The 22,237-nt window shown below is 35.3% G+C and overlaps 1 protein-coding gene across 3 annotated transcripts in view; it reads left to right on the plus strand.

The window, feature by feature from the left end:
- Positions 1-22,237, plus strand: part of LOC105197111 (odorant receptor 9a) — a 64,376-nt gene that overhangs the window by 17,696 nt on the left and 24,443 nt on the right. For 2 of the 3 annotated variants that reach the window (XR_005574992.1, XM_011163342.3), the window contains exons 4-6: positions 3,137-3,392; positions 3,502-3,624; positions 15,656-15,746. Coding sequence is in view for 2 of the 3 variants with exons in the window: in XM_011163342.3 (XP_011161644.2) it covers positions 3,137-3,392; positions 3,502-3,624; positions 15,656-15,746 (470 nt within the window). In the remaining variant the exon portion in view is untranslated. The remainder of the gene's footprint in view (positions 1-3,136; positions 3,393-3,501; positions 3,625-15,655; positions 15,747-22,237) is intronic. The other variant, XM_039450416.1, reaches the window with a different exon arrangement.

A 22,237-nucleotide genomic window follows, 5' to 3' on the forward strand; every position in this document is an offset into this window, starting at 1 on the left:
GCGCAATCGAGACAGTCCCTGTTTACAGGCCAATTTGAAATAAAAAGTTTCCGATTAGACAAAGATAGTGAAGCCATATTTGCTCTTGGCCTCAGAATCCGTCAGAAAACGGATTTTCGTTCTCGAATTTTTATTTAACCTTGTAGAATTACCCTTTTAGAACAATGTTTGAAACAACTAAAATAATAAAGAATGGTTTGATTTTTAAAAAAAAAGAAGGGCCAGTTAAAAAATGATTTCTTTGTTTTATCAAAAAACCATTGTTACGTCTGGCGAGAAAATTTTCATTTTTCCGCGCCATCCGTACTAATAATAACCCAATCAGAATCCGGAAACATCCTCCGATCAATTAGATAAATCCCGCATCAGTCGATATCGCTCGATTTCAAATTTCATACGGCTTGGCTACCTCGTGCCGCCCCCTCGACGCGCAACACCCGCGAGCGTCCATCGGCGCGAGACAAACATCGTGCGCGCCGACCCCTCGGCTCGCGGCCCCCTCTGATACCGACAAGCTTCGCGCGTTGGAATTCTATTCATCTTTCCAATTTAATACGAAATATTAAGAATGGCAAATTTATTATTATCTAAGCGTGATCCACTCATGGACGCTTCCCACTGCTGTGCCATGCAACTCAGATCGAAACAACTTTAAAATCACGGTCAATAAAAATGCCAAATAATTTTGAATCAATCAATCTCCTACGAACGATAATTAAACCTTAACTTTTTATACATAAAACTATTGCATGTGCTTGGCGCTATCGCCTCGCACACTCTCAATATAAATTCTATTAAATTCTATTAATTTCCTGGGCACTGGATTTCGCGTCGGGGCTTGATATGCGGTGCCCCCGCGAGTCGCGATCCCCGGAGAAGTCTACAAGCGCTCGCGCGATATTGGCGCAAGCCGCGCGGTCGCGGAACGGGGCGGGCTTCTAAGGGCCACACGTTACGAAAAACTATCGCTCCGAATTTTCCGCGAACCTGAGGAATCGTCCCGCGACACCTCTTGCCCATATCCTTGCCTATATAAGGAGCGAAATCGGAGCTCGAAATTCAGATCAGTCTTGTTGGTCGAGTGAGATTCGCTGCCATCGGCGACCACCAACATTCAGACCTCCAGGTACGATCTCAGCGACGGGAGGGTTTTACTCCTGACGAAGACGTTGGTCTTCGGGGTGGCCCCGGTCGGATCGCCTCTTTCCCTCTCCCTCCTTTCCACCAGAGATCCTGAGGGTTGAACCTCACCTAGCACTAGCTAGAGTGTGGCCTCACTCGTTTCTCTGTCTCCACCCCTCTCTTACGGCGTCGAAGAAGACTCGCTAACGCGACTCTTCGACGTCTCCTCTCTCTCTCTCTCTTTCCTGCGGCGTCGAAGAAGACTCGCTAACGCGACTCTTCGACACCGTCCTTCTTCCCTTCCCAACCCGTCGAGGAAGATTCGCTAGCGCGACTCCTCGACGCTCTCACCGTCCCCTCTTCTTCCATATAATTTCCATCTTTAAGGGAGGCGTTCTAACGGGTAACCACTCCGACCCAGCGGATTCGTCACTCGTTACATATACTCGATCACTAATCTATTTCACTAAATTTCGTAGATCTTCTATACCGAGCTCTCTCTCTCTCTCTCTCGCGTTAAGATCGGTAAGTTACCTGTTCATATACGCATTAACGTGGCAATTCTTCACCCATATTAAATCTACCATGTCTCGCTCGAAGCACGTATGGGCAAACGCAGGGCACACCGCGCGTACGCCGGCGGCAGAAAGCGCTTCTTTCGCAAGATGACGTTTTACCCGCAGCCCCCATATGTAACCATCTACTATTCCGTAATCACGAAAATACATATACATATTCAGTTTAATCATTACACGCTCTGTCATTCATTTAATCCCACGCCAAGCTCGAGCACGCACGCTACACCTCCAGTAGTGTTAATAAACGCTACTACATTTTCCAAACCTACTAATAATATATCTTCCTACCTCCTACTTCCCATACAAGGAATTTGTCGCGTATCCGGCCGTGTTATCACACGATTCGGAGCCGCGACTGGTGACAGCTGCCTTAACACCAAAACTAACCAACGAAGCAGATCTACGTCCCGGAATCGCAACCCTCGCGAATTCGCGGACGCAACACCATCAAAATTAAAATAATATCGCCTTGGAATAATATCGTACAAAAGAACGATTTGAAATAACTTTTGAAAATGTAATTTTCAAAAGAAGAGGAGATTAACTTTATACACTCTAATTTTAATCTGAAATATAAAGTACGTTGTTATCATACTTAAAATGAATCTTATAACTAATATCGAAAAATCAAAAACAAAAAATTTAACTTAAATTTTGTATTATATTTTCAACGCTTGTACTGAAACGCTGAAATGATTGAATTTTTGCAAAGATAATTCATAGATTTTGCGCCACAATAATATACCATGTCACATATTAATGCTGATATGCAACTCTTTGGCTAAAAAAACATTCCTCAAGCACCGTATTTATCAGATTTGGCCTCCTGTAACTTTTTCTAAAACTCAAATTACTACTTCGTAAAAAGCATTTCAACAGAAACCGTAAAAAATTCGCTGAAGGAGCTAAAAGCAATATCCTTTACAAAATGTTTTAAAGAATGGATAAAGCGTTGGCATATGTACACTCAGCGTGTTTGATTCTGTCCATGGGAAAATTTTTCAAACTGAGAAGTCACCACTTTCTACATACTCGCAGTTTATAATTAAAGTAACGATTAGAGCTTATTGGTCGTTACGTTAATCATGAACTGTAAGTATATAGAAAGATAGCGACTTCTCATTGTCAGTTTAGAAAATTTCCCCATAGACAGAATCAAACACGCTGAGTGTACGTTACAAAGAATAGAGTCTATTTCAAAAAAGAAAATAAATTTATTCAATTTAATATCCAATTTGTTTTATTTAACAATTCCAAATACTTTTTGAACAGAAGATAAAATAATAACATAAGCTTACGCCCCTTTATAGAATCTTACTTTCAATAAAAAGAATTCCAAATACAAATCAACGGTTTTACTTTTTTTATAATTTTATTTTATAAGAAAAATTAAAAATTAAAATTAAAAATGATTACGAATATTAAAATCTATTTAGGTGTTTTTTATTCTGCATTGATATTATTTATGTTAATACCATTGCAACCATTGTTACTGGGTCCTTCTTCAAATGATACAAGTCGACCCGCGTTGTTACATCAAGTTGAGTATTATATCGATATGGAGAAATATTACTTTCCAATCTTAATTCATGGGTACATTACAGCTGTCATTTGTGTAAGCATAGCCATTGCAGCAGATACAATGTATGTAATAGTTGTACAACATGTCTGCGGACTATTTATGATCATCGGGTAAGAATTTCATAAAATACTTATTTTAGTAGTCTTTTTAAAAATACTTATAATCAGTTCAGAATTTGTATTGATAAATAACTTTTAACTTATACATCAATTCCATCAGGCAACAACTAGAAAATGCAATAAAAGAAGATAATATAGAAATAAATTTTAAGCCATCAATAACAGACGATAAGCCGTATGGCAATATTATAAGCAGTATTCGTGCACACAAGAGAGCTCTGAGGTGCTGTAACAAACAAATTATTATAAATATATTGCGAAAGCTATTTTATTTTTACACACATATTCATATAATATACCTATATTATTAAATTTATAATTACATTAATACACCGCAGATATTGTGAGTCTTTCAAAATCCAAGTAAATTTTTCGAACGTGAATATCTGGCGTCAAATTCGTATAAAAATAGTAAAAAAAGTTTTGCCTCAAATAACTATTAAATCGTATTTCTAAATTTAAAAAACATATATCAGAATTTTTTCAAATTTTTGAATGCAAAAACTTGAAAAAAATAAGGTCCCCTCAGTGATATTTAATTAATAAGGGAGGTTTGGCAAATATAAAATTCAAAAAATTTTGAAAATTTGCTTTAGTGTAAAGACCTAATCACGAAACAATCTTTCTTAGCTGCTACAAAACAATTTTAATAGTGGAAACATTCTTTTGAAAATATTGATTTTTACGTTTCTAATTGTGTTTAAATTGTTATATATCTTTTATGATCTTAATTTTAATTTAATCAATAATAAAAGATCAGTTTTGAATTTCTTGCTTTTTTTCAATACAAAATTTACAAAAAAAAAACCATATTCTTGTGCTCAGAGGATTAATTAAACCTGAAAACCCAAGCATAATAGTCAATGTTTTTCTACACATGCTACGCGACTAACTCAACAATTCTTCTTTTGTAACGTTACTATAGGTTCTAGAAATATTTTCTAGAATTATTTTCTTGAAAATATCTAAATAGCAGGTTTTTCTGTTTTGCTGTATGTAGTAATTGTATGAGTGTATAATACACAACCATGAAATTTTTTATCACGGACCCCCGAGTTTTCGTAATATTGCAAAATTTTCGTCTCATCGCCAACGAGAACCAAAATATTTTTTTCGTAAATCTGGTATTAAAAAATAATCAAGAAATTCCAAAATTACTTTTCTATTATTAATTAAATTAAAATTGAACTCAAAAGATGTGTAAAATTTTACACACTTATTTTGACGTTCTTAAAACACTCAGTGTAAATTTTGATGGCAAATATATCTTGAGAAATTTTAATTCAATTGAAGAGAATTTTTAAATTTTTTAATATTTTTTTATAATAACGTACCTTGTGTTAAATAATAAAAATGATTTAAAAATTACCAATTTTAAAAAATTCAATTAACTTTTATATAACATATAATTCTACGTATGTACATTGATAAATGCTTGTATACATATACTATATGTATCGAGAATAATTTTTTTTTACAATTATTTATATACATAAATTTGTAAAGAAGGTAATACATCGCGCATTGCAAACGCGAACGCAGTTTGACGAATCGATATCAGAATTCTTGTGTCTACTGCTGTAACGAGAGAAAAGGAGGCATAGAGAAAAGGAAACAGGAAAGAGACGCCAGCGAGAAGGCGACCATCGATGGATAGAAAACTCTCCTCGTGACGCTCTTCTGTCTTTTTCTCTCTATGCCTCCTTTTCTCTCGAGACACACGATCTCGATTTGCCGAGCGCGTTGGCCATGCGACGAAAATTTTGCAATATTGCGCTAACGAGAGAAACTCGGTAGTCCCTGGTCATTGATTTTATAAAATTTTATAGGATTATAATTTTTATTCATACATTTACTTTAGTAGAATTCAGGCATTCTTAAATAAATGATACTTTTAGTACCTATAGTAACATTACGGAAGAAGAATTGTCAAATTGGCCATATAGCTCTGTGGTAAGATGCATGGCTAGTATGTTGAAGGTTCCAGTACTGGGATTCTCTAACTCGTTATAACAATTCGGTATCGTTACAGTGTCGTTGCGCAGATATTATATATGATAGAAAAGCTGCGCAGCGCAGCTTTTTGTCGTTATAGACACATAACGACAACATAACGAATTAGAGAATTGCACTACAGTAAACATATGCTGTAACTCTTTAGTGACAATTCGGTATCGTTACAGCGTCGTTGCGCAGATATTATGCATAGTAAAAAAACTGCGCAACGACATTGTACCGAATTGTCGCTAAAAAGTTACAGAATAGGCCTACAAGTTCAATCTTTTAGGACAAAATTTTTTCTTTTTTTTGTAAAATCTAGTATTTAAAAAAATCAAGAAATTTAAAATTGTTAGACAAATGGGGTAAATGTGTAGAACACCCCCTACCACCTCCGATTTTGATGAAATTAGGCTCAATCGACGCGTTTTTGCATACAATAAACAAATCTGACAAAAAATAAGTGTCAGACTGCCCCGCGAACCAAGATATTAATCATTAAAGTTGGCGATTGTAGGTTAGGAAATCATCTCGGCGTAATGTAACAAACTGAGCATGCACTGTGATCATACACATACACATACACACACACGCGTGTGTGTGTGTGTGTGTGTGTGTGTATTACCGTATTATTATTGTTACGTCCGACGGTGGCACAAGGCACTCACGCGCACTCACGCACAATAAATAATTGAGCAGATTCTTTAAAAGAAACTGAGACGTTTATTAGAACACGTCTGTCACCGAAACGAGGCTCCAGACGTCAGCAACATAACAACAACCGTCGTCAACGAGCGACCGTCAACTCATTACTATCGATTACATAAATTATACGGTGACACATTACAAATATCGCACGACCGTAACACTGCCCCCCTTCTTTAAAGTTGTCGTCCCGACAACCAAGCTGGAAGGCTTGTTCTTCCAGAGATCATGAAGCTGCGAAACCTCTTCTTCAAAACGGAACCTTCTCACTTCAATCTTTGCTCGTACAAAACTCTTCATCTTAATTCTTGAGTGCTTCTTTCTTCATTCTTCGGACAAGGGGGGGAAAGAAATTAACTTTCAGGGACCCAACGCTCTAAAGGCTCCCATGTCCCCGCCTCGGCATTTGCCTCCAAGCCCACGGGAAAACCCTGAATCAAAAACCGGGGCGAGGCGGTCTTCTTAAAAAAAAGAATCTCGTTGACCTCCCTTTACGCGTCGACCTTGCAAGCCTCCAAACTGAAATAAAAAAATAAAATCCGACAAGTGCTCAATTCACGAAACATTAGTTTGCCTCTCTCTCTCTCTCTCTCTCTCTCTCTCTCTCTCTCTCTCTCTCTCTCTCTCTCTCTCTCACACACACCCCCCCCTCGATTTAGAAGAAAAATAATCCTCAGAATCCCTTTCCCCCAAGGCGAAGATTTCCAGAGAGGATTTCTGATCTCCCGCTCTACCCTGGGCTTCTGCCTCAGGTTACCGAGCATCGTCCCTTCCTGTAAACCTTAATTGACGACCTTCTGCTCTACCCTGGGCTTCTGCCTCAGGTTACCGAGCATCGTCCCTTCCTGTAAACCTTAATTGACGACTTTCTGCTCTACCTTGGGCTTCTGCCACAAGTTACCGAGCGTCGTCCCCAAAAATTTTCTATAATAGAAGTTCCCTAGAACTTCCATTCTCTGAACGTAAACAAAAATAATTCCCCCCAAATAAATTTCGGGCCCTGATTCCCTATTCACACTCCAAACGTCTTTCCGAATACGGTGCTAATCTGTCTGCATGCACAACCTTTCTTCTATGTCTCAATGATTTTTGAATACTGAACACTACCTCGCTAAGTTTTCTTACTATTTCATAAGGACCTTCCCAATTCCTTTGTAATTTAGGAGCCTTTCCTTTTACCCTATGAGGATTGAACAGCCAAACCTTTTGCCCTTCCTGAAAAAGAACCTGTCTAACTCCTCGATCATATCTGTTTTTTATTCGAGAAGATCTAAGATCCATCCGCTCCCTAACGTTATTATGAATAAATTCCATTTTCCTTCTTAATCCACTAACATAATCTTCATTGGAATCTACTTCCACCTCTGGAAGACTACCCCGCAGCAAATCTAAAGGAAGTCTTAAATCTCGGGCAAAGCACAACTCGGCAGGAGTAACACCAGTGGCCTCATGCTTCGAAGATCTATAAGCTAAAAGAAACATTGGAACCCAATGATCCCAATCTCGTTGATTCTCGGAAATAAATTTTGATAAATAACCAATTATAGTTTGATGTTGTCGTTCTACCTGCCCATCAGACTGAGGATGTAAGGGAGTCGTTCTCGTTTTCTTAATTCCAAGCAAACTCATTAATTCCGAGAACATCTTAGATTCAAAATTTCTTCCTTGATCAGTATGGATCTCCATAGGAACTCCATATCGAGAAATAACCTCCTTAACGAGAACCTCTGCTATTGTCCTGGTCCTAATGTTCCTAAGCGGAAAAGTCTCCACCCACTTGGAGAAACAATCAACGATAACAAGCAAATACTTATTTCCAAAGAAGGTAGAAGGAAGAGGCCCAAGTATGTCCATCTGTATTCTCTCAAATGGAGCTCCCACATTGTAGACTTGTAAAGGGGATTTCCCCTTTCCGGAAGGACCCTTCTTGGAAACACAAATTTTACAAGTTCTACACCAATCTTCTACATCTTGCTTGCAGGTCGCCCAGAAAAACCTCTTACGGATTTTCTCTAAAGTCTTATTAACTCCAAAATGACCTCCAGTAGAAGAATCATGCGCTTCTTCCAAAATCCGCTTAATCCGCTTGCGCGGAACAACAAGTTGGAAAATGTTGAATTTTGAATTTGAAGATTCCCATCTTTTATAAAGAACTCCATTCCTTAAAACAAGCGCATCCCAATACGACCAGTAAATCTTGCAAGAAGGATCTTTAGAAATAATCTCCGTCCAAGAAGGTCGTTCTCCCGAGACCTTGCTTTGATAAATAAAAGAAATACCAGGATCCCCTTTCTGATCTTCACGCCACCCCTCCAAATTTTCTCCTTCTAGAATCAATCGTCCAACAGTCTCTTTTCCAAATAAGGTGTTCTTCAATTCCACTTTAGTACAATATTGACATCCGTAATCCTCACATAATCGCCTAGAAAGACCGTCAGCATTCTTATGACATTGACCCCTCCGATGGATAATTTCAAATTCATACTGCTGAAGCCTTTCCATCCAACGAGCCAATTGACCCTCTAACTCCTTAAAGGACATTAACCATCTTAAAGAAACATGATCTGTACGGACCATAAACTTTCGTCCATAAAGATAATGATGAAAAGTTTTTATTGAATCAACAATAGCTAATAATTCCCGACGCGTTGTACAATAATTCCTTTCAGCCTTAGAAAATACTCGGCTAAAATAAGCAATCACTTTTTTCTTTCCGTCTTGTGCCTGTGACAAGACTGCACCAATTCCCGTATTCGAAGCGTCAGTATCAAGAATAAATTCCCCATCTCCTTTTGGAAAAGAAAGAATAGGAGATGATGTTAATATTTGTTTTAATTTATCAAAAGCTCTTTGACATTCCTCGTCCCAAAAGAATCTAACTTGATTTTCAGTTAAAACATATAACGGTTTTGCTATGGACGAGAATCCTTTAACAAATCTCCGATAATATGAGCAAAATCCCAGAAAACTTCAAATATGCTTCTTATTATGCGGAACTGGCCAATCCCTCACAGTCACAATCTTTTCAGGGTCCATTGCAACGCCCTCAGCTGATATAACATGACTTAAATATTTAATGCTCTTTCCAAAAAGAACACATTTTTTAGGATTAATTTTTAAATTTGCAGAGCGTAGCCGAAGAAAAACTTCTCTCAAATTCTTTATCATTTCCCCAAAATTTTTCCCGAATACAATAACATCATCAAGATAAACTAAGCAAATTTTTGATAATAAATTTTGTAAAATCTTTTCCATTAATCTCTCAAAAGTTGCGGGGGCGTTACAAAGACCAAAAGGCATAACATTAAATTCCCAAAGACCGTTACCGATAGAAAAAGCAGTCTTTTCTTTATCCCTTGGATGAATTTTTACCTGCCAATAACCGCTTTTTAAATCCAAAGAGGAAAACAAATCGTTACCTGTTAATTGATCGAAAATGTCATCAATTCTAGGCAAAGGAAAAGAATCTTTCTTAGTGACATCATTTAACTTCCTGTAGTCAATACAAAATCTGATTGTTCCATCCTTTTTTTCACCATAACCGCCGGCGAAACCCAGGGACTCTGAGATTCCTTGATAACTCCATGTTTTTTCATGTCCTGAATAATTTTATCTACCTCTCCTCGTAAATGGATTGGAATTCGACGAGGTACCTGTTTAATTGGGGAAGAATCTTTTACATTGATCTCATGTTTGACAACATCACAATTCCCTGCAACAATTTCATCAGAAAACACATCTCGAAACTCAATCAAAAATTCCGCAAAAATTTTCTTCTGACTGTCATTTAAATTTTTTGAATCTTTAATGAAAAGTTCTTTCAAAATTTCAGGAATCTCTCTAAAACAACTTTCCACACGAGAACATCTTAAAATATTTGTTTCACCAGATAAAGATTGACCCTTAAAAACGAAATCAAACACATTTCCTAAATTCATTTTTTTAAGAAAATCCACTCCTAAGATGCAATCATCGCTAATGTCCGCAATTAACATTGGCATTTCTACAGAAAAGTTTCTAAGCCGAACTTTTACAATTGTTTTGTATTTAATCAAAATTCTTTCCCCCGTAGGATATTTCAAATCACCATCAAAAATCTCAACTTTTCGCTTACCTAACTCAACAAAATTTCTATTCAAAATTGATACATCAGAGCCCGTATCTATTTTAAAGATACAATGTTTATTATCTGCTTCTCCGGAATAACAAAATTCATCAAGATCACACTTAATTCTATTTAATTTAAAAAAACGTTTAAATTCTCTCCCCGTAACTTTCGGGGCTCCCCGTTCTTTAGTCAAACTCGCCCCCTCAAGTTCAACTATTCCGAGTTTTCCGATTTCCCGGGACATTCAAAACGTAAATGCCCCTCCTTTCCGCAAAGCCAACATTCCGTTCGATTTTTATTCACAAAATTCCCTCTATATCTATTTCCTCTTACAAAGTTATTTTCACCTTCATTTTTACCTCGTTTCTCGTCGTTTCCAAAACCACTCTCTTTTTTCCTAAAATCAAAATTATTTCCTTTTCTTTTAAAAGAATTAAAATTACTTCCCGCTTTTCGTTCAAAATTATTTTCTTGAATAGATTTTATCGTCTTAGCTCTTTCTATCGCCACTTTCAAAGATGTCATTCCTTCTAACTGAAGGGTTCTCCTCACATACTTATCTGATATTGAAGAAACAAATTGCGCACAAGCAATCTTGTCTCGAACAGAATGTGGGCATTCAGGATATGCAAGCTGAGATAATCTCTCTATATCCGTTCCAAAGGCAGCAAAATTTTCCCCAAATTTCTGTCTTCTATTCGTAAATTGACAGTAGTAACTCTGTAATGAATGAGTTTCTCCGAATCGTAATTCTAATTTCGATTTTAATTCTGCGAATTCCAAACTTTCTAAATCTTGTATATTTTCTAATACCGCGCGAGCTTTCCCTCTTAAACATGACACAAGCACGGCAGTTTTCATTTCCTGATCCCATCGATTTGCCCGAGCGATAAGGTTAAATTGCGACAAGAATTCGCGCAACGAGGTACTTCCATCGTACGTATCCGGTTTTAATTTAAACGAAGTTCGTGAAGTTACCCGCTCTCCCGCGATCGCGTCAATTTCACTCTCAAGAGGCATATCATTTTGCACACTCGCATTCCCGATTAAATTCGCGGCATTATCATTAGAAAGACTTAGCTGGTTTTCCCGAAGATGCCGAAACTCCTCCTCTCGCTGTCGCAAGAGCGTTGCAAGATCTTCCTGTTGCCGTAATTGCAACGCGCGCTCCTCACACATTTGCCTCAACTCCTTCAACGTCGTCCGGAGAAGCGTCTCCGCGTTCGATGTTTCACTACTAAAATTCTCCAATGTCCGTTCAACGACATCCTCTGTCGTTCGTTCGACGGCATCGCCCGAAGACTGCATGCATGGGCGTTCGTCATCTCGTAGAGATTGCTCCGCAAACGTTGTAGAACGCGTGCACATCCCCTTTCGTGGGCTCCGTGATATAAAAGCCATTGCTCGTCGTTCAAATCGGACGAGCCCCCAAATTGTTACGTCCGACGATGGCACAAGGCACTCACGCGCACTCACGCACAATAAATAATTGAGCAGATTCTTTAAAAGAAACTGAGACGTTTATTAGAACACGTCTGTCACCGAAACGAGGCTCCAGACGTCAGCAACATAACAACAACCGTCATCAACGAGCGACCGTCAACTCATTACTATCGATTACATAAATTATACGGTGACACATTACAAATATCGCACGACCGTAACATTATAGTTATCACTTTCGGTTTGCAGGGCAGTCCGACACTTTCTTCTGCCAGATTCGTTTACCTATTTCGTGCGAAAACGCGCCGAATAAACTTAATTTTGTCAAAATTGGAAGTGGTGGGGGGTCTTTTCATATTTGATCAAAATTGATTTTTATTTTCCTAAACAGCGTTCAAGCAAATGATATTTACCTAGAAAAATAGCATTTGAACACAAATAAATAAATTATTCGACAAGGCAGATAGCATGTGCCTAGTCAGATACTATTTTTCTAAAATTGCTATTTGCCTACTATATATACAGGGTCCGCCATTTAAATCCGGACAAATTTAAATTTGACATTTCCGAATTATATTAGAATGCAGCAGTAGATGCTACATGATCTAAAGGTAAGTTAGAGACGTGGATAAGACATTAATATCTTCAAAATGGCCCAATTGTTCAGGTCGACGTCGGAATATAACCGAAGAGCGGCAGTTATTGAAGGTGTCCGCGCCGGAAAGACGCCAAGCAAATTATCAAGTTCTTTGGATATCCGAGATCGACGGTACAATATTGTCCAGAGGTACGCGGCTTCGGAAGAATCCGAAGTGGGCTCCTGGATTCCGGAACTCGTTCAAAAAACACAAGAACCCATTTTGAAGGAACTTCGCTCGCAGAATTAACGGCCATCTTGGGGGTGAGCGACACCACTGTTCGTCGGATTGTTTGAAAGGACCTTAGATACAAGTCCTACGTCCTCAACAAGACGGCGCACCTGCTCATACGAGTCACTTGATGCAAAACTGACTATCGGACAATGTCGACATAATTTGGTGGAAGGATTTCTGGCCTCCGAATAGTCTCGAATGTCCCAATTTAAATCCTTTCGACTACTACGTGTGGGGCAAAGTCGAAAGGATTACTAACAAAGACAGACATCCTAATGTGGCCTCCTTTCAGACCGCTATTAAAACGACATTCATGAAAATGGACCGGGCGAAATTGCAGACAGCATGCTCGCGCTTTTGGAACAAGATCGAAACGATGATTGAGGCGCAAGGCGGCTACATTGAATAAAAAGTCTCAGAAAAGGTCGCTTAAGGTGGTTCGAAAGTAAACTAAAAGACTAGCCACATAAATAAAACTTTGGGAGGTTGTTCTTTAATATATAATAAACCATCTCTTAAAATTTGAGACCCTGTTGCCATGTAAATTATTGCAAACAAGCAATATAAAAAATCACTTTTTAACATAGCTCTTATGGGAGGTTATTCAATTCTTAACGGAAATGATATGATATCTTTTAAGAAAAACTAGAGATGTTAATAAAAAACTGATTACTGAAAGATGAAATCACAAGCTTTCCAGTGGTATATGAAAGGTTGTGTGTTGCCATGGATTTGTAAGAAAATTTAATTGAGAAAGTGATGATGCATGCGTGTCACAGAAGTAAAATGGTTAAGAGGTTATAGACGCCAGCGGGAAGACGGCGAGTCGGCTGCTAGATCTACACTATCTTCACAGTACTTGCGCACTGACGCGAAAGAAGATGGGTCCTGCGATCAAGACAACATTAATCAATCGACCTTTTATAAGTATTATAAATTTATAAACTACTTATAAAAATCAATAGGAACATTATCAATATTAATAATTTTTATTTAGATAAGATGTTTAGGAAAAATCATAATATATTTTATCAAGTTTTATGTGAGTTGTATTATTGACTAACGATGTCACTTTAGCCACCTTAACTTAACTATAAAATAATTTATTTGTACTTTTACATATTTTCTGTAATAAACGACTTTTCGCAAAAAAAATTTCATGTCCGGATTTAAGTGGTGGACCCTGTATATACTGACTATATATATTTTGTGCGAAATTTTTTTTGCGAAAAGTCGTTTATTACAGAAAATATGTAAAAGTACAAATAAATTATTTTATAGTTAAATTAAGCGATCTTTTCTGAGACTTTTTATTCAATGTAGCCGCCTTGCGCCTCGATCATCGTTTCGATCTTGTTCCAAAAACATGCTGTCTGCAATTTCACATATATACACACACACACACACACACACACACACACACACACACACACACACACACACACAATGTATATGTGTGTGTGTGTGTGTGTGTGTGTGTGTGTGTGTGTGCGTGCGTGCGTGCGTGCGTGCGTGCGTGCGTGCGTGCGTGCGTGCGTGCGTGCGTGCGTGCATGCGTGCGTGCGTGCGTGCGTGCGTGCGTGCGTGCGTGCGTGCATGCGTGCGTGCGTGCGTGCGTGCCAACAAGCGTGGCATAAAATAAAACTTTATTTATTGGTTGTAAATAAAATTATAAATAAAATTATTGTAAATAAATTATAGTTGTAAATAAAATTATAATTTTTAAAAAATTAAAAATGGCAAAGTATTTTAGAAAATTTAAAATAAAAAGATCTAATTACATCTTTGTAAAGTGCTTTTAAAGCCACAACATTTTTATTTAAAAGATATTTCAATATTTTTCATTGTTTTTGCGATATTCGCTTAGAAACGTAAAAATCGATTTTATTTAAAGAAATATTTCCATCCCTAAAATCGTTTTATGACAACTAAAAAAAATTGTTTCGTGATTTAAATTCTTATACTTTACATTCTATACTACAAAGTTTCAAATTTTTTTAAATTTTACACTTATTGAATCTGTAAGCAATGAAATACAGCAATGCCCGCAGAAAGTTAACATTCTATTTTCCAGTGAACAATAATACATATAATGAATAGACGTCAATTCAATGTCGATTTGATCGAAATCAATTTCTTTATGTTTCGTTATCATTTATAACTGGATTAAGCAATATGTATTTATAACTTATATTAGGGTACCCATAATGTCGTTTTTTTACTGCACAAAATTTGATAATTATACAGAATGCAACTTACGTTCTAATTTCGATAAAATTAGGCTTATTCGACGCGTTTTGAAATGAAAGAATTTAGCAGAAGTAATTTCAGCTCGGCCTCGCATAGAGAGATATAAATCGTTAAAGTTGATGACTAAAGATTGAAATCACCGTTCCTAAATTTTTTAAACCAACACTGACATGGTCTAAGGCACCAGATAAACAACATTAATAAAGCATTTGTGGCATTAGTAGCATTGTTATGCATTTGAAACTCATAAAGCATCAAATGTCTAATATATGAAACTTATCAACACTTTACTCTTCCATTCTTATAGAGTACATACATCTAATTTTCTTCAAAATTTAACAATAAACAGATTAAATATTAATATATTTGACTAAATATGAGTTATATTGTATTAAGTTAAATTATTGTAAGTAGATGGCAATGTTTTTAGAATTTGATAAAAACGACATTACTTAATTATGGGTACCCCTAATATATATAAATATATAGAGTGTAAATACATACATAGTGTATATTATAAAATACAAGACAAGAATCCAAATCGAAAGGTCCCAAGTCATATTTTAATTTAAGTTTTCTGTTCGTAATTATACAGTATTAAAGTTTAAAAGTCAGCGTCCGTTTATAAACGGAAAGCAAGAGTGAAAAGTAACCGCTATTCTCTCATCCCTGCTTTTCGTCTATATACGGGCGCTGATTTGCAAATTTTAATACCATAAAACAAACAGAAAGCTCAGATCAAAAAATGATTTGGAACTTTTCTATTTGGATTTTTGTTTATATTTTGTGGTATATACCATATACGTTGTTTTAGCTACACCCTATATATTTCTAATAGATATATTATAACTAATGTATTATGTTTTTTACACATAAAGATTTGCCAGTCTCATTGAAGCAACGTTTAGCCCAATGTTTCTTGTAGTAGCGGGTTTCAACATGGTCATCATAAGCATGACAGGTGTCACGGTATGTCAGGTTTATTCATTTAAAAATAATAATAATACTATTGTATTTAATAATAACTAATCGCAAACAAACCTGTTCGAACATGTTTTCTTCGGTTATTTTTTATATAAGACTACTCACAAAAAAGTTTCACTCATACACAATGTTACTCCCACAAACCCCAACAAAACTTTGCTGCCGTGCAATTCGATTTCTAATTGACCAAAAAAATTGATCAATCGAAAGAAGAGATTTCAAACTTTTTTTACCCTCTAGTCCAAACCTCCTATCTCATTCCGTCTTCGCACTGCAAACGCGTGAAACTTTATATGAGGTCTCTCATACCCACTTGTGTGTTTAAGGATTAAAAAAAAACTGTTTATAATAATTTTTTGGCTTAAATAATAACTAATTAAAATAATCTCTTTGGCTTAAAAAATAACTATTTAAAATAATTTCTTTGCTGCAGTAAGCATTATGTAACGTTCACTATGAGGTTGTTAAGTCGCAAGTCTTATGCTCGAAATGCTAATGGTTCATGCATCTCACTACATGATATAACTTTACATACTGATAAAAACGTAGTGCATACTAATAAAATAACCAGTAATCATTCTAGAATGTCCAAATAGACTAACGAATTTAACGCAAATTATCAATAAGATATCATAGTATCTCGCTACCCCACACGTATTTCATGACCTCCGTCTTTCCTCTAGTAACAATTAATGTTAAGAAAGGCATATAAATTTAAAATTAAAATATTAATTTTTAACTATATCTATGGATTTTTTGGATCTGAAAAAATGTTTTGATCGATTGAACACATTTGTATGATTGACTTTATGGGATCTTCAATTGTAGATCAAATCACATTAAACCTTTCTTTATCACCGTATAGTTTGATTGCATTATGCAATATGTTTAAGCGGAACGCTTCAAAAATCCACCTCTAAAGTCGTTTGAATCTGAATAATGTAGATTCAAATAAGTTTTTTACTAATATTTGACTATTTTAGCGGAAAAACAATTTCATTTATAAAAAACGCATTTTTATTCTAAAAGTAAAGTAACTGTTGATTGCATCTACTTTGAATAAAAAAATCATGAGTATAACAATAACAAAATAATTTTTTACAAAATATATAACCAATATTTACCAATATTTACCAATATATAACCAATAAAATTAATATTTTATTACTTTAAAGTGTTGAGATATTTTTAATTAATTTTTAACAAAAAAATAAGAACAAGATTTTTGATAAATATTAATAAAAGTGCAGTCACGATTGATCTTGATCTTAACATATAGGGTGACCCAGAAAATCTGCCTATACCTTTATGGGTTGATAGAGCAAGTAAAACTGAAAAATAAAGTCCTTTAACATTTTTCATTATTCACAATAGTTACCAAAATAAAAATTATTAACACAATGATAGTAAGAAAGCCTTCTTCGGTCGCAGCTAGATCTTAGTGCTAATATTTATTTGTGTGATTTTATATACTTCTCCGAATTCAACCAGAATGTGCGCCGAATTAATTTTGGTCGTAACACAGCATGTCGAATAAGAATTAGTAATATCACAATTTATATTAAATTAATTAATTTAATATAATAATTGATGCTGATTTGCATCTATATACCCAATCCACTCTGAAAAAACTGTAAGAAATTTATTGCGAAAAGTAACACCCTACCCAGGGTTCGAACCTGGCACCTCCGGAATCTCCGGTCCCGGTGTCTTACCACCTCGACCACTGGGGCACAGTGATATTTTTCGCAATATTCGTATATGAGTGACAACGCATTTAAGGCGCGTGATTCAAATTATAAATATGTTATTAAACTGATAGTGTAACAACACAATAATAGTAAGAAAGCCTTCTTCGGTCACAGCTAGAGCTTAGGGACCGGAGATTCCGGAGGTGCCAGGTTCGAACCCTGAGTGAGGTGTTATTTTTCGCAATAAATTTCTTACAGTTTTTTCAGGGGGAAATGGGTATATAGATGCAAATCAGCATCAATTATTATATTAAATTAATTAATTTAATATAAATAGTGATATTAATTCTTATTCGACATGCTGTGTTACGCCCGAAATTAATTCGGCGCACATTTTGGTTGAATTCGGAGAAGTATATAAAATCACACGAATAAATATAAGCACTAACAAGGGCACCACACACAACCCGGGTCACCGATTTTAATGAAACTTTACAGTTATGTAGTATTAGTATAGAAGTACTAAATGCTAAACGGAGACGATGCACTACTCAACCGTTGACGTGAAATCGTTGTTTGAATTTCACCATATAGCTTTAATACCGTAACATTGAAGGAGTTTGGCAAGTAGCAGCGTGGTGTGGCGGACAGCGCGAGCGCCTATAGTTTTGCAGGTCGCGGCCGTCGCGGGTTCGAGTCCACAAGTTTTTTTTTTTTTTCTTTTACCCAGTACTCTTATTGTTACAATATATATATATAATAAAATATATAATAAATAATACACAGATATAGATATAATAATACGCAAAATATCTTCTCTGCATTCGAACTTTTGTTAGTTTACTTTATATACATTTATATATATATATATATATATATATATATCACATAGATTTATATGGATGGCGAGATATTTATATGATATATTTGATTGTGAGAGTTAATATGCATATTTATTTATGTGTAAGTACAAAAACAATTACAAATGAATTTATTCGTCGTCTTGCTCTGTAATTTTGCACACTTTCGGGTGATAATAATCATAAAAACAAGTAAAACATAAAACTGATTTACACCACGAACATTTTATAAATCCAATTTTTTCGCAAGCACATTTTTTTTTCAATAATGCATAAAAGACATAAAAGACATAAAAGACATAAAAGACATTCTTAAAACTAGCTGTGAATTTTATTACTTGTTTTTGTAATTATTATGACCCGAAAGTGTGCAAAATTACAGAGCAAGACGACGAATAAATTCATTTGTAATTGTTTTTGTACTTACACATAAATAAATATGCATATTAACTCTCACAATCAAATATATCATATAAATATCTCGCCATCTATATAAATCTATGTGTGTATATATATATATATATATATATATATATATATATATATATATATATATATATTAATGTATATAAAGTAAACTAACAAAAGTTTGAATGCAGAGAAGATTTTTTGCGTATTATTATATCTATATCTGTGTATTATTTATTATATATTTTATTATATATATATATTGTAACAATAAGAGTACTGGGTAAAAGAAAAGAAAAAAAAACTTGTGGACTCGAACCCGCGACGGCTGCGACCTGCAAAACTATAGGCGCTCGCGCTGTCCGCCACACCACGCTGCTACTTGCCAAACTCCTTCAATGTTACGGTATTAAAGCTATATGGTGAAATTCAAACAACGATTTCACGTCAACGGTTGAGTAGTGCATCGTCTCCGTTTAGCATTTAGTACTTCTATACTAATACTACATAACTGTAAAGTTTCATCAAAATCGGTGACCCGGGTTGTGTGTGGTGCCCTTGTAAGATCTAGCTGCGACCGAAGAAGGCTTTCTTATTATCATTGTGTTGTTACACTATCGGTCCAATAACATATTTGTAATAAAAATTATTAAAGTTCGAGACACGTACGTGCGCGGCATTGCGTGTGCAGCCGAACGCCAGCGCGCTGGTTGGTAGACAATGGTGTGCTGCTTCTCTCTCCTTACCGCGCCGCTACCCGCGACTGCCACTACCCACGTAACACAAGGACGTCCTTTAGACGTCCAATGGACGTCGCGGTCGGACATGTCTTGACGTCCAGATGACATACTAATTGTGTCTTGTAGACGTCTAGGAAACATCCTTCGGACGTACAATGTACCGCCTTCTGACGTCAAATGGACGTCGTTAAGACGTCTCAGCAGGACATAAAAAGGACTTTTATGGACGTTGTTTGGACATTATTTTATATTGCGCGATTAGGACTTTATTTAGTAAAAAATGATATTTATTAGTAAAAGTAGTATTAACCCTGCCGAAAATGTGCGATTAAAATCGATTAAAAAAAAAAGTAATCCAAATCAATCGAGATTTCTGCACCGAAAATATGGTGCAAAGACAGATTGAAAATATTATAAAATCGGAACCCAGATAGATTTATTAAAACAGAATACATTAATATAAAATGTTATAAATGTTTAATTTACAAAAAAATATTTCTTGTATCCTTTTCGTTGAAAAATACTAAAAAAAGATTAAATTTGAATTAAATATTTAATTTTTGTACAAGATTAAATAACAATACAAATTGTTATTTACATGTAAAAATTATAAAAAATTATGTGGAACAGCGTTCCACACACACATTTGAAAAGACTGAGCGAGTATTCGTCTCGAGGTTACAACAAACAGCTCCTAAAAGTCTTACTGAAGTTATGAGCTAGGGAGTCGGCCGCGGTGGCGCCTCGATATAACGCCCGTGGCCGCATTCGACTCACGAGAAGATCTCTCGCGGCGTGGCCGCCTAGCGGTGGTGCCAGCACTCACTTGTTAAATTCATTTCAATCCGAAATTGCAGAATTTCATAAATTATAATTAAATCGAATTTTAATGTATACATGTATTTGATTCACAGAATCATGTAAACAGATATGATTCTGTAAATCAAATATATATATACCTTTTATTATACCTGCTAGATGTATAATTACTTTCTTTATATTTTAAGTTTACGTTCCAAAACGTTTTTTCCAAGAAAAATTTTACTTGATATAATATACGTTATTATTTATTTATATTTTGAGTAGGATTTTCCTCACAAATAAAATAGCCATTAAATAGCATATTAAATTAATCGTTATAGTATTATACATATGTATTAAATATTACATAATTTAAATATTATATATAATGAAATATTAAATATTAACGAATAATATATTTTATTAAAAAGCTATATACTGTATATTAAAGCTTCTCATATTATCAAAATTTGTAGTTTATGTTTATATATGGTTAAATATATCTTTTGTTAAATATTTTTTAACACGAAAAATTATCTTTATAATTTTATAATTTATAAAATTCTTGTGTTATAATAATAATGATAATGATGATAATAATAAAAATACTCAACTTTGTTGACATATATGTATATAACGGACCTTTTCGGAACGTACCACCAATATCTGCTAGACATTTAAAGGACGTCCTTAGAACATCTTCAAAATGTCTTATTTAATATAAAGAACAACGCAATTTTCGAATGTATATTTATTATGTATGTTGGAAACATGTTTAATATACATAATATGTTAAATATTACGAATCATCCCAAATATGTCTTGCGGATGTCCTACAAACGTCATACTGCAGCTATGATAAACCAGGATGTCCTTCGGACGTCTTTGGAACGTCCTATGGACGTACGAGATACTATGACATTACAAGGACTTTTGTGGACATGTATTGGACGTCCGGGGACGTCCATGTGTTGTGTGGGTAGCTTTAATAATTTTTATTTTGGTAACTATTATGAATAATAAAAAATGGTAAAGGACTTTTCTTCTCAGTTTCATTTGCTCTATCAACCCATGAAACTATAAGCAGATTTTCTGGGTCACCCTGTATATGATCGTTAAGATCATATTCCCTAAACGGGAATAGTGGAAGAACTAGTTCGCATAATGATCCTTGATACGTTAATTCTTCCAATATCTCCGATAAATTTACTATATTTAGTGCAATCATGCAAACAACACAAAAAAAGTTAACATTTTTATACTAATCAATTACTTCTTATTTTCTCTTTTTTTAGTTTCTTTTTTCTAGATAATATATATTTATAATATATAATAATATAATATAATATATATACAGGGTGTCAGGTAAATACCGCCCCTGGCTTCGTGGATTGATAGATCAAGTAAAACTGAGCAGAAAAGTCCTTTACCATTTTTTAATACTTGCCATAGTTAACGAGGTAAAAATTAATAAAGTCTTCGAATAAGCGCGTATCACCGCGCGCAAGGACCGCCGGTCGTCGAGACATAGGCAGCCGCGGCTGGCGGCGCGGCGCGGTGAGGAGAGAAAAACAGCAGTAGCTACGCCCCCGAGCTGTAGTCTGACAAATCTTGTTTTTCAAATTTTAATACGGAACCAACTACTTTAATACTTAACATAGCAATTATCTCGTAAACGATGCATAGTAGCAATTTTTTCACAAATTTAATTTTGATTTCACATTACTTTTACTATGTAATTATGCAAAAAAGAAATTATAGGTACCCATTTGAAAAACCTACGTTGATCTTTATAACTCAAAAATGTCACGAGTAAAGAATTTTTACATGCATTTTGTAGTTGAGTAAAAGCCATGCAAATTTTTGTTATTAAACTTTCTTGTAACTTCAATCAGTTACGAGATATCTGCTCGAACATTTATGGACAAATTGGCCCAAAATGTGCGTTTTGTTGCGATCACTGTTTTTCTCGATAA

This window comes from Solenopsis invicta, chromosome 6 (assembly GCF_016802725.1).
Source record: "Solenopsis invicta isolate M01_SB chromosome 6, UNIL_Sinv_3.0, whole genome shotgun sequence".
NCBI classification, from domain to species: Eukaryota; Metazoa; Arthropoda; class Insecta; order Hymenoptera; family Formicidae; genus Solenopsis; species Solenopsis invicta.